Source organism: Durio zibethinus, chromosome 2 (genome assembly GCF_047325235.1).
Source record: "Durio zibethinus cultivar Kanyao isolate XHJ-2024 chromosome 2, ASM4732523v1, whole genome shotgun sequence".
Lineage (NCBI taxonomy): Eukaryota > Viridiplantae > Streptophyta > Magnoliopsida > Malvales > Malvaceae > Durio > Durio zibethinus.
The window spans coordinates 14,794,021-14,807,429 of NC_143163.1; the positions used below are offsets into that span (position 1 = coordinate 14,794,021).

Genomic DNA, 13,409 nt, shown 5'->3' on the forward strand with positions numbered 1-13,409 from the left:
GTTGATAATGTGTCCCATTAACGGAATTGCACAACACACAATGCTAATAGGTAAAGGTATGCTACAGTGGCTGGTGATTGGTTCTTGTATGAGTTCACTTGTTGTATATCTTAATTAAATTTAAAAGAGTGTTATTAGGACAATTTTAATAAACCCTTTATTTTATCTCTCTTTTCAATTTTCTAATTTTGTGGCCTTCAAAAAAAGTTTTACTAGATTTGTGAAAAGTGGACAGAATTAAATTTTTGCTAAAAGGAATGCGTCTCGGTTAAAAAGTAAGGCTTCCATTGGACATAGCCTTAGAGATATAAATTATTTTAGATTGGATCGTCAAATAATTTTAAATTCTAATTATTTTAAATTTATATTTTTATAAATTTAAATAATTTCAAATTTATTATTGTTTTAGATTTTAACCGATTCATATTTGATTTATTTTGAAATTGACCAATTGAGGTTAATTATAATTTTAAGTTTTTTTTTTTTTTTTTTTTAGTTTTTGCGAAATTCAATCAATTTCAAATTAAATATAATTATTAATTATAGTTAGAATCTTTTTTAAGATTTTAAAAGTTTTTTGTTGGGTTTAAATTTAGGTTTTTAATTTTTTTTTATCAAACTAGATTAGACTGAGTGTTATCTAGAGCCAGTTTGGATGATTAATTGGGGTTGGGAACAAACAATAAAGATAAAAACACCGATAACGATAAAACAAATTGTAGCAAGTAATCATAAAGAAAGGAGGGAGAATTTTAAAAAAATAATAATGATTTTTTATAATTAAGGTCATCGTAATTCAACCCTCATCACTTAATAGGATGCTTGGTAGAATGAGAAAGGGAAAGTATGAAATAAGGAAAGGTGAAAAAAAAATATTTTTTGAATGTACTGATAAAAGAGAAAAATGAAAGAAACAATTAAAAAAATATAATTTTTCATTCTTATTCACCAAAATAAATTATTTTAAATTGACAAGATAACAGAAGAAAAATCATAAAAATACGTAAGTAAAGTATGCAAATTACAAGATTTTTCATTAGTTTTAGCTTTTTATTTTTTATTTTAACTTATAAAAATTATAATAATAAATAATATAGTTTTTATTTTTTCATTTTTAATACTATAAAAAATTAATGATTTTTATAATTTTTCATTTTTTTCCACCAAATATATAAAAAGTTCATATATATTTTTTCATTTTTTACTTTTCTCTCTTTAACTTTTTGTATTTTTATTTTGAGTTAAATATAAAAATAATCTTTGTACTTTCTATCAAATTGTTACCCAAATAAATAAAATCGTTAGCTTGATACACTAACTTTTATTCTATCATTTATTTTAATATCTAAAACTAACATCATCAATCAATTTACTAATGTGTCGTAAATATTTAATAAGATGTTGATACGCGTAAAAAAAATTCAATCATCGTTATATCATTAATTATCATATCAGTATTAAAAAAAAATTCTAATTTTTTTTAAAAAAATTATAAAAAATTGAAATATTTTTTTAAATTAAAAAATTATGAAACTTAAAAAATTCTAAAAATTTTCAAAATTTTAATAAAAATCTAAAAAAATTCAAAAAACTTAAAAACTAAAAATTAAAAAAAGTTAAATTTTTTTTGAAAAAATATTGAATTTTTTTTATTTTTTATTAGAATTACAATTACAATTAAAATTAAAATATTTTAATTTTTATTTTTCGAAAATTTTTAGAATTATTAAGATTTTTTAAAGAAATTTTTAGATTTTTAAAATAGTTTTAGATTTTTTATCTTTAATATTTTTTAAAATTTTGGGATTTTTTTAATCTTAAGAAAATTTTATTTTTATTTTTTATTTTTTTTTTAATTTTAAGAATTTCTTTGATTTTTATGAATTTTTTATTAAGATTTTGAGATTTTTTGAATTTTTAAGTTTTCATAATTTTTAAAATTTTTATAATTTCAAAAAATATTTCATACTTTTTAATTGTTTTAATAATTTTTAAAAATATTTTAAATATTTTTTATTTTTAAATTTTTAAAAAAATTTAAAAAATTTTTATTTTATACTAAAATAAAAATTAATTATGTGATACTAATTAAATTTTATCGATATTTGATTAATATCTTATATTAAATATTCATGATATGTCAACAAGCGAACTTCGTCGTTAACCCAAAATATTAAAGAAACGACGAAATAAAAATTTACATACTAAACCAAAAATTTTATTTTTTTAGGCAGTAAAATTAATATATATATATATATATATTATATAAAATACATAATCCTATCGACTCAGCCAAATAAAAACCATAAATCTAATAGTGTACAAACTCTGGGTAGCCGGTGGTTTTGCGGAAGTGATGGTCTGTTTGATGGTATTGTTAATTTCAGATGGCGCCAAATAAGAAGCTCCTAAATGAAATGAATGGATGGGCAAAAACAGTCTATCCACTTCTTAAAGAGTAAGACTTGCTGCCTGCCTGCCTAGCTTATGCCTTAGCATAGCACCTTTCTCTTCTTTCTCTTCCGTCTGTCGGTTACTTCTTTCCTTCTTCAAATCCCTCTTTCTCAGTTTCGAAAGCTATCTCAGCTGCCACCCTCTTCAATCTCCATTCTCTCTGTGTAAGCCCTTTCGCTTCTCTTACTTGCTTTTCTCTCTCACTTCTTACTATATTTGGTATTAATTTTGTGTTTCTGCTATCACTTGGTTCCACTCTGTTCTACATATTGGGTGTTGGGTATCATTTGGGTTTGGCTATGTTTTATTGTTATGCTGAATTCTGTTTCTAAAAATTTAAATGTACAGAGTGGAAACTGTGACTTAAAAAAAAAAAGCAAAGAAACGTTGTTTTTGGAGGTGGGATAAGAGGCCACTTGTTTCAGTAGGGACTAGGGTGCAGGAAGGTATTAATTCACAGGAAAACCTCCCAAGTTTATTAATTTCTTCATATTTTTAACCCCAAAATGAATATTCCTTGGAAGTTGCCTAAGTTTTGATGGACCCTTTGTTTAGTTTCACTCTTCTCTTCTGGCATTTCATTTGTCCGAAGGGACTAAGTGCGAGTTTAGTAGCTAGTGGCAGAAAATGTGCACTCAAAAACATGTAGTACAAGCCAAATTTTATTCACGATCAAGCCAACTTGCACACAGTTTCTGCCATATAACTTAAACCTTTGTCTCCTTTAGAAATTTATGTTTTGTACCAAAATTTCTTCTGTAAGCAGCTGTCTGGAATATAGATCTGTTAGTGTTTTTTTTGCCATTTTTTTTTCAATAACCTGAAACAAAATGCAATTTGCTTGTTGTTCATTACTAGGTATACGCTGGATCAAGTTCAAAAAGCACCTTCAACAAATTAGTTTCTTTAAAGCCTACCTGAGGTTCATGGAATTTGGAGGAAGAAAATGTTCAACAGGCTACGGCAGGCCTCCATGGATATTCAAAGGCAGGTAAGAGTCGGTCCTTCTCACAAAATTTCGTTTGCTATTATTTGGTTATTATGCTTATCTTTCTTAGCCAGGTTATTGAATGGTCTGAATTTTATTTTCAGTGCCTTGTATCAGCTCCATCTTGTGAAAGCTGAAACTGCTAGAGCATTCATACCAAATGAGTTCCGCTTAGTTGAAGCTTTTGGGTAGTCGTATTTTTACTTAGAAGTGTATCGGGTTGATTGTGGAGATTCTGAAAGTCGGTTTTTCACGAATTGTCCTGGATATGCACATTGCAGATACACACTTGGTGGTTTTTTCCTTGCCAACTATGATGACAGCCCTGCAGGGGTCTTTGATGAGGTTTCATACTCTCATTTTGGATTAATGTTTCCATGATGCATTAAGTGGTTGAATCACACTTTATTATTGAGATTAACGAAATTGATCACAGGCTAATCAGATAACTGTTTCTTTGCCAGCTTGTGGTGATCGCAGGAATTGTGTGGAATCCTCCAACGTCTTGCGCGTATGTTTTCCGTCCACTGTTGTTTTTATTGATTAATACTGTTAATTATCATGTGAAGAAAATTCATCATATTTTGAGTAAATTCCATGGCCCTAAACCTTAACAAGTCAGGGCACTACTAAAGGAAGTTCTGTTCTTAATATTCATGTTTCATGGGGGTTTGGCTTGAGCTAGTAAAAGCGATGAGCTACAGAAATTAGGTGGAACCCACCAATCAAATGCGTTTAACTTTATCGGACAACTTTATAACTTGAATGTCTTATTACTGTTCATTAAATTGTGCAACCATTCTTATTACTTTTCATTAGTTTATGCTGCCAAAGGAACCATTCAGAGTTACTTATTAGTGACATTTGCAATAGAATCAAGTAGCCATTTTTTGAAGTGGGTGTTGGATTCATGTGTAAGGAAGAAGAGCGCTTTAAACTGCTTTCATCACCTAATTTCCCCTCAGTAAACCATACAGGTTGCTCACGTATTTAAGCTACTTGTTTCCTGTCCAAGTTGAATGATGATCTAAAGGAGAAGCCAATACACTTTTATAGAAGCATTGGATGGACTGTCCAATTATCATTTTCATAAATGCCTTTTCTTATGCTCTCCTCTTCTTTTTCCTTTTTTTATTGAAGCTAGTTGTCTCCTCTTCTTGTTTCTCTTTTTCTAATTTAAATTTCAACAGATGGGCAGCCAGGGTTCTTGTGAACAGTGAACAAGCTTGTCATCATGGGCGGAAGGTAAGACATGAAAGTTTTAGCATAGAATAGCTTTCTAGGATAGTCATTTAACAACTGAAAATAAAAATCTGGCCAAATAGTCTTTTTAACTCCAGACCAACTACAAGTAAAGCTTTTCTCTACCCTTGACTCCTGCGCCGCCAATGGTCCAGCATATGAATGTTGAATAGGGATATAGGGCTCCCGGTACCCAATGAACCAAAGGCCTTTTTAAAGCAATTAATGCCTTAATTCCTTTTGTTCTACTAATGGAAGTGTGAAATTGCATGCATTTTTCTTGCAGGACGTAGGGCTTCCAAGTCAGGTAGCCAGATTTTCCAAGGTACTTCTTCTGCCAGTTTTACTGTAGCTTCTCTGGCACAATTAGTCTAAATTTGTAGATTACACGTGTCAATACCTTTGTGAACTCTTTTTCAGTTGGGGTTCGCTTGATTATATTGATGGTATAATCATCCTACCTTTACAAGATAGGCTCAAAGATCCAACTGTGCCATGATATTGGCATCAAGAATTTTTATGAAAATTGATTTCAATCTGCATTGAGCCCAGAATGTTGCAAGGTCAAGGGCACTTTAATTCATGTGAACAAACATAGACATTATTTTTGGTCACTTTGATTGATGTTTTCTGTATTTTGTTTGAAACAGAGAATTACACCAGTTCCTAGACAAACAAAGGGTAAATTTGGTGGCTTTCTAAACATGATTGGTGTTAGCACTACTATTTGCCATTCAAAAGATTGCATGGACGTTCAGGTGACAGAAGTTGTGGGTCCAACTTCATCAGATATCTGTAATATCAAACTTATAACTGATGGTGAGTTCAAGGTACTGATTGTATTAATTAGTTCACAGTTCATAGCATTTGGAGTTCTAGCTCCTAAAAGAATATCCTTCCAAATGGTTTAATTACTTTTTTCTTAATCTTGCTATAGATTTAGCCTCACTTACAAAACCGCCTAAATTCGTACGTAATGAAACCTAAACAAGTGTTTAACTTGTAACATAATCTGCACAAGACTGTAGAGCAGTGAGGCTTCACAAATGGTTGTCTTTCCCAGATTTTAACATATGAAGGTATGGTTTGCAATCTTTATCTGCTTTTGCATGTCTTGTTTGTCAAACAAGCTTTAGGATAGTGAAGCACATGTCTTAGATAGAACGAACTTCTTGGGTAATGCGACATTTTCATGTAATTAATTTCTGATTTTTGCTAGGATAAACTCTTCCTTGATGGCTCTGCTTTCTTCTGTTCTGTGTAATGCCCTCCCACTTCTTGGGCATTTCCCAAGTGAAGCAGGGGATTATTATGTAAATGAATTAAACTCACTGCAAGACTCACTTAAATTTGCAGTAATCAGCATGCCTGGAATTTCTCTTTTCTTCTCTTTGCATCTAGCATTAATACTTGTTAATTTTATGGTATTTTCTGGTGATTGCAGTGCCTACAACGAAATTCAACAAATGGATGGGACCATCAATCACAGTCTCACTTCCAAGCTTTAGGTAATTTTCTAAATGATGTGTCTTTCACAAGTTTTCACTTTGAAGTAGATGTTAATTTTTTTTATTTTTTGGTTGTTAAATTACAGTGGCCAAACAGAGTATAATCCCAACCTTTTGAAGTATTCTTGCCGCCTTGCTTGCAGGTATTTCAGATATTTTCTTTCTCTAGTATTATTTTTCACCACTACCTAAACCCCTCGCCTCTCTTTTTTTATTTTTTGTTTTTAGCAAAGGGACTGAACCGATGCATGTTACATTTACTGCTTTAAAACTAACATGTATTAGCTGGCCAAGAAAAGATCTAACGTTTAGGAAAAGCAAGAAGAAAAGTAAAATTTGATGAAAAATACTAAACAATTGAGAGTTGACACTTGAGTCACCAACTGATGTAACCCAAACAGATAACACTATTGCACTAAATCGCCTTGTAGCCATTCTTGAAGCAAAAATCTCTTGTGCAATTCTATGTTAGGATGGTTTTCACCCTGTATTTTCTGATTACATTATGGATATTAGTACTCAAATGCTTGTCATAGCTAATAGCCTTGATTTGCATATCACTAATTTGAAGTAATGTTCTTCCCACATCCCTTTTTCTGACTGGAAAAAGGTGAAAATTTAGAATTAGAAATGTCTTTCTTTTTCCCCAAATGCCAGAATGACTTTCTTAAAGTGTCTCTTAATATTTTACATGATAGAGTACGAGCAGTGCGGCCAGCTAAAGTATCAGGGCCATCACCTTTAAGGGGCAGAAACAGTGATTCTGAAACTACAGACTTAACAGCTGAGGAACTTGTAGATAATGGAAGAAACCTCAGCATATCGGTTATGTTATCAAAGCCTATACTAGCTTTGGAGTTCAATTGCTTGGAAATGCAGGTTGAAGCTCCCATCATACTATCCAACAACTCGACAAGCTCTTTACGAGCAGCTTGAGCATTCTGCTTGTTTGTTTGTTGTTTTGACATAACTAATAAAATTCTTTCCTCCATACCGCCTCCATTTTTTTTATTCAACTTGCTTTTTTGCATAAAGCAGGAAATTTTTTTGGCCAAAAAAGCAGGAAATGTTGAAGTTCCAGAAGAGAACACTCGTTTCTTTTTTCCTTGAGATCTTTACAAAAATGTTTCTACATCCAATAAGAAACCAACGAATAAACAAACAAATGCAATTTTCATATTCAGACGGTTAAGAACTGCCTTCAGCAATCAAACTTACGTACAATATCAACCTGTACTCTCAACCCAAGAACTGATCAGGAGATCAGAATGCTTCTGATAATGGCCGGCCTTCCAAATATGCCTTGAACAGAACCAGTGATCTCTAAGGCTGTGAGAATGGAGCTTCATGAGATGCTCCTCTAATTGTGGCTAAGGATAGGATATTACCATAAACTTGAGTCCACCTACCAACCTGCAAGGGAAAAACAGATATACTTATCTTTCACAGATTGTAACAACATCATAATAATACCATAAAGTTCAAATTTCAGTAATCTCCATTGTGATTTACCTGCTGCCCCTCAAACCAAACTCGGTAAAGCACAGTAGTTTTCAGACACAATTCCTTCGCTAGTCGATTAACTAATGTTTGACTTCCAGTCAATGGGATAACAGAATCTTGATCTCCACTTTATTTAAAAACCTCTGTTATGAGTACTATAATCAACCAAACAAAATCATATACGATATATTTTTTTAATACAGAATCTAAGGATAGAAGAAGAGGTTATGGGCATAGGATTTGAATCTCAAATTCACTTCTTGGGCATAAGATTTGAATCTCAAACTTCTTAAAAGTGGTTGCATGAATTAACTGAGCTAAGATTCAAATCTCAAATGCAATATATTTTAGGAAAACTTTTAATGTGAACCATTTACCTGTATACCATCACTGTAATTCCTGCTTTCACGAGTCTGCCCACAATTGTGATTGTTGGTATCTCCAGATCAAGCAGTTCATAATGTAGGACACTGATGAACGAAATAGAAGGAAGATAATTGGGCGACCTATATGAAACAACTCACCATATGCACAAAGCCTCAAATCTGAATAAAGAAAGTAAGCAGGAATATCTGAAGCTGAACTTCCATTATTCTTGTTCCATGGTTAAAAGGTCTATGAAACTTTATTGCTGACTATAGAAAACAATAATCATTGGATATAAATTCTGCAGAAGAGAATTACGTTCTGCAAACAGCCCATTTACGGACTCCTACAAGACGTGCATAGAGAGCCTTACGGACATCTTGCCTGTTTAGATAATTAACTGTTTCATCTTCTACACATACATCTATTGTCTCACCAACTTGCTGTTGGACAAAGAAAACGTCCAAGTTAGAAAAAGACTAGAAGGAAAAAAAATGAAGAACCCAATCTAGTTTATGAAAAGTATCCAATTTAAACTCACTTTGGGAGTAAGGACTCTGGATTATGACAGCACTGATGATATACAGACATCAAAGTTAACATCATACTTGTCCACGAATCTACTAGTTTCTGTACTTAGGTCATCACCCTTGAACAAATAGGAGAAACAGTTCTTGTATAAAACTCGCCGAATAGTGCAAGTAATTACGAGAAGTGGTGAACATTTCGTACGTAGAATCCGATATTAGTCCATGAGACCAGAAGAATTCAGCCCTCGAATTAAAATCAGTAGCAAATTCTAAAACAGGGTTGCCCAGCTGCAGTTAATTGGAGCAAACAGGAATAGATATTATAGGTCCTCCCTTGTTAAAAAAAAAAAAAAAAAAACTGAAAAAAAATATAGAAATTTCTTTTGCTAAACTACTTACAGCAATTCCTTTTAAATTGGACAGCTTATCCTTTTTATTGAGCTGAAGCATAATTTCTGCCAGCTGGGGTATATAATGACCTAGTTTTAGACATAATAAACAATTACTGTTGATTCATATATAAACCTTGAAACAAAAAAGATATAGTAATCATTTTGAGTAGCAAAATGATACCAGCATAGCTTTCCCCTGTAATGAACAGGCTTCTATTCCTGTACTCGGTGAATTTGAGGAACCATTTTTGCAAAAACACAAGATTGTTCCTGGCTACAATAACAAAGAGAGACAAAGTTTGAAAGATGAAAGGTAGCCTGGAAAGGTGGACTTTTGTCAATTGAGAAGGAAAAAAAAAAGAAAAAACAAAATAAGAACAGTAGGCATCGAACATGGCATTACGTGAAAGACAAACACACACGGCTATGGCATCTCTACATTATGAAATATTCTAGGACCCTTTGCGTGAAAAAATATAGGGAAAAAGGAAGGTTAAGAAAAAAGTAAGAGAACCCAAAATTTAGAAAAGGGAAAGGAAGAGAAGTTCTCTTGAATATTCGGTATAGAAAATCTGTTTCTTCTCCAACTCTAGATTACTTGAACATATAGGAATGTGGAGTTTATTACTCTTCTTTTTTTCTTTTGAAAACCAAAAAACAGGATTATACATTGATAAAATCTGTCAGATTGGAGAGTTACCGGTGATGTTGTCATTAACAGCCTTATATGAGGAGGCGTCGGAGGAATAAGAGAAGCCGACTCCAATTGGGGACTCAAAATACAACATATTTGCTTCTGCAAAAGAATGAGATTGCTACCAATCAAGTTCTTGAGGTGTTTCTGAAACGCTTACAGAACATATAACAATAAATAGATAAGTATACCTCTATTACAGCTATATTCGTTCTTGACCAACACTTCCCTACTAGGCCTAAATGGTCCATTCTCAGAAAATGCGCCAACCCCCAGTGAAGAGCAGCCGGTCCCTACAATTCACAAGCAGAAAGTTAGAAACCATTGAAGAAACATCATGTTCTAACGTGAGACTGAGAGACTGAAAAAAGTAAGAGATCTCCATTGAGCCAGAGGACAAGAGGCTTGGAAGCTGGATCTACTTCAGCTTCAACAAAGTAGTAAAACAAGGCTCTCTGTTTTTTCTCATCAATGGTCAATAACCCGAGTACTGTTGAAACCCGACTTTGGGTTGACCCGGTAACCGACTAATCCGATCAAACAGAGCTGGAGAACACTCCACTTGAAAACAAAACCAAACCCGAAGCATAATCAAGCCAAATGCCAACGATCTCCAGGGTAAACAAAGCATTTTTTTTATTTTAAAATTTTTTTCAGAAAAGACAGCAAAAAAACCCAGAAAGATAAAAGAAAAGAAAAGAGAGTTTATAGCTACAATGTTGCTAACTGGGGGTGCATTTTATAAGGGGAGAAGCCTCTTATTTTCTTACCATTCTATTACATCTACAATCTAGATGCGCGTTCGGTAATTCTCTCTCTTTTCTTTTTTTCTTTTTCACTTTGAGATGGATTGAGTTGAGTTTTGAAGGTATTATTATTATTATTATTATTATTATTATTATTTTAAGAGCTTAAACAGACGCGCGTTGGGTAATTCTCTCTCTCTCTCTCTCTTTTTTTGTTTTGCCTTTTCACTTTGAGATGGATTGAGTTGAGTTTTGGAGATGCTGAGCAGGAGTGGGTCGGCAAAAGGTAAAGCGACTGTTACTGAAAATTAAAAGACAGAATGCGCATTTGAAAGCCCCCTTTTGACGACAATTGCTCACGGAAGCCACAGCCTGGGCTTACACCACCATTGGTTTTTTTTTTTTTTTGGAGAATTAAAAAAGATACAATGCAATATAAATTTTTATTAATTGTTACTGTAAAAAGAAATTAGTAGAAAGAAAATGACCAAAATTTTAATTTATAAAAAAAATTATTTTTACGATGTTGACTCTAATGTAGAGAATTTTTTTCTTCCACTCTCGGCGTGTCTGGCTTTCACTACACCTCCTTTCTTTCCCTTATCCTTTTTCTCTCTAAAAAACCCAACCTTCCTTCTTTTCCTTTTGATGTTCTTAGCTTGATGAAGATGAACCATTTCTGGGTTTTAATTGATTATTATTCTTTCAAAAAAATTTTCCTTCTAGTCTTTTGCTATAGATTTTAGATGACCTTAGAGAAACAGGCAAAAAAGTAGTGGAGAATTCTAAATAAACCCCAACAATTTATTTTAACAAATTATTTCTAAAAACACCTCATTTTTACTTGCTCTATCGCACACTTTAAATTCAAATTTTCATAAATATCCTCACACCTTTTCCAATTCTCTCTTCCCTCAAACCTAATTTCTAAAACAAAACCTAAAATCTAATTTAGATTCAAAGAAAATCAACGAAAATCAAATTATAAAACTTCTAATTAGAAGTAATTTGTTTGTTTTTTATTTAAGTTCATTTGATTTTGTCGTTAAATTTTAAAAATTTTTGGGTGAAATCAGTACTATGATTCATAGGTTCTAAAAATGAATTTTTGAAAATTTTTTTAAGTTTTCAAAAATGCATGTCCAAAATATTAGAATTTTTAAAAGTATATTTTTGAAAACTTTAGAAAGTTTTTGGATTTATTTTTGAAAAATTTTAAAAGTTTTTTGAGATGCATATCCGAAAACTTTTTAAAATTTTAAAAAATGCATGTCTAGAATCTTTTTAGAGTTTTCGAAAATACATGTTTAGAAACTTTTAAAAATTCTAAAAATGCATGTCTAGAAATGTTTAAAAGTTTTCAAAAATGCATCTTTAGAAACTTTTAAAAAATTTTGGAACCTTATATTTGAAAACTTAGAAATCTCACAATAAGTTTCATATTCCATACCTATATCATTATGTACACATTGAGTCTTGTATATTTGCTTCGAGAGTTAATGTTTTGACCATCTAATACATATAAAAATAGATATAGCATGGATGAGAGGATGGTAGATGTGCTACAACCGATATTTAAAGGCGTCCGATTGTCCTTGAGAGGAGATGATGAGTCAAGTAACATGCATATGAGCCAGTTGTTGATTTGACAAAATAGCTGGATGTTCATCCCCCAAAGTCATTTCTTAGGAGGTTGACAAATACTATTTTGCTTTAGAGCTTCAACACCTAATACTGCAACATAAATATGGAATGGCCAGGTAATAAATTCAATGAAATTGATGTTTATTTTTGTTATTTAATGTATGTAAAATTAATAATTAGTTTTTATTTGTTGTTGTTGTTATAGAAGTGAGGTACCTTAAAAGCAATCAACCATGGGACAAAGTTACAGCATTGGCTTCTATATGCTTCTCAACAATGTATTTTTGTAAACGTTGTTCGGTCAAGATTGCTATCATTGATTAATTGCATCTATCGTTTGTCTAACAATATGATAATTTCAGTATTTGTTGAAATGTGGCTACCAAAGACAAACATCTTTCACATATCATTCAACGAGATGACAATCATGTTGGATGATGTTTATACGATTTCCACATACTCGTCAGGGGGACAATGATATTAGTTCAAAAGTTAATGACGAATTAGGTGAATGCGTTGTTGGTGAGGTTACTCGAAGTATCAAAGGTTGTAGTAGCCAATGAGACCAGAATTTCACGTGGTGCATCTGTTAGGTAACAATGGCTATAGGATACGTTTAAAGGTGTTACCATAGCGTTTTTTATTGAGATGTGAAGTGTGCTACCAGAGCTTTTTTGCTCTATCTATTTGTCAACAAGAGTGAAGATAAAGTATTAGTTGCATACTTACATCTATTGAGTGACTTGAGCACCACTGGTACATATGCTTGGGGGTAGTTTACTTGATGTATTTATATAGACAGCTTGGTATAACAAGTAAAGCTTAAGTTCATCAGATTGCTAATTATATTATATTTCTTCAAATATGTATATTACATTGGTTTAATGTTTTGTAGATTAGTTATATTTGTTTATTTGATTTCATGTAACATATAATTTATGTTTGTTTAATGTAAATGTAGACATGGATTTATTAGCACTTTCCGACATTGGGTCCAATAGCCAACATAGTATATTATAATCATGAGCCTCGTGCTCGACGATGAAAGCCTCATACATATATCGATCTATTATAATAATTACAAGAGCAATTGGATGCCTTGCCCTCAACTCAGGTGCATTGGACCCCTTACGAGACAAAGTGATAGCATCACTCATTACTAGAGATTACTTATTTTTCTTGTTGTATGAAGACAATGGCCATTATAGAACCACATCATTTAGAAAGTGTTTTACAATAGTTTGGCTACGTACAGACCATTTTTTCAACCTTTTTGGCTTTATGTCAAGTCGATCGAGGTTATCCTCCAACACATACAATGTTGTAAATAACTTTTTGCATC

General features: G+C 32.0%; 1 protein-coding gene and 1 pseudogene across 4 annotated transcripts; one reads left to right on the forward strand and one right to left on the reverse strand.

The window, feature by feature from the left end:
* Positions 1 to 2,294: 2,294 nt before the first annotated feature.
* LOC111309333 (protein NEOXANTHIN-DEFICIENT 1-like) lies at positions 2,295 to 7,183 on the forward strand. 3 transcript variants are annotated; one of them, XM_089750786.1, is made up of 12 exons: positions 2,424 to 2,618; positions 2,803 to 2,900; positions 3,313 to 3,445; positions 3,547 to 3,630; positions 3,724 to 3,787; positions 3,907 to 3,953; positions 4,633 to 4,687; positions 4,971 to 5,009; positions 5,335 to 5,503; positions 6,129 to 6,192; positions 6,279 to 6,335; positions 6,891 to 7,183. In XM_089750786.1, the coding sequence occupies exons 3-12, from the start codon at positions 3,381 to 3,383 to the stop codon at positions 7,126 to 7,128; spliced, it is 882 nt and encodes a 293-aa protein (XP_089606912.1). In that variant the 5' UTR covers positions 2,424 to 2,618; positions 2,803 to 2,900; positions 3,313 to 3,380; the 3' UTR covers positions 7,129 to 7,183. The 3 variants fall into 3 exon arrangements, with proteins under 3 accessions (XP_022764154.2, XP_089606912.1, XP_022764155.2); XM_022908419.2 differs by lacking the exon at positions 2,803 to 2,900 and having other exon boundaries at positions 2,295 to 2,618; XM_022908420.2 differs by lacking the exons at positions 2,424 to 2,618; positions 2,803 to 2,900 and having other exon boundaries at positions 3,313 to 3,441.
* Positions 7,184 to 7,346: 163 nt separating this feature from the next.
* Positions 7,347 to 10,316, reverse strand: LOC111309334 (serine carboxypeptidase-like 45; annotated as a pseudogene). Its single transcript, XR_016331529.1, has 10 exons — positions 10,054 to 10,316; positions 9,869 to 9,967; positions 9,684 to 9,779; positions 9,165 to 9,257; positions 8,991 to 9,070; positions 8,603 to 8,879; positions 8,380 to 8,504; positions 8,073 to 8,165; positions 7,705 to 7,822; positions 7,347 to 7,605 (listed from the first exon to the last, which is right to left on the reverse strand). The product of XR_016331529.1 is annotated as a serine carboxypeptidase-like 45 (transcript).
* Positions 10,317 to 13,409: the final 3,093 nt, after the last annotated feature.

Bases quoted from the DNA above. Each gene is read 5' to 3' on its own strand.
- LOC111309333 (XM_022908419.2), top strand. From the start codon at position 3,381: ATGGAATTTGGAGGAAGAAAATGTTCAACAGGCTACGGCAGGCCTCCA. The intron at 3,788-3,906 runs GTTTCATACTCT...TTTCTTTGCCAG, and splicing joins CTGCAGGGGTCTTTGATGAG to CTTGTGGTGATCGCAGGAAT. The intron at 5,010-5,334 runs GTACTTCTTCTG...TGTTTGAAACAG, and splicing joins AGGTAGCCAGATTTTCCAAG to AGAATTACACCAGTTCCTAG.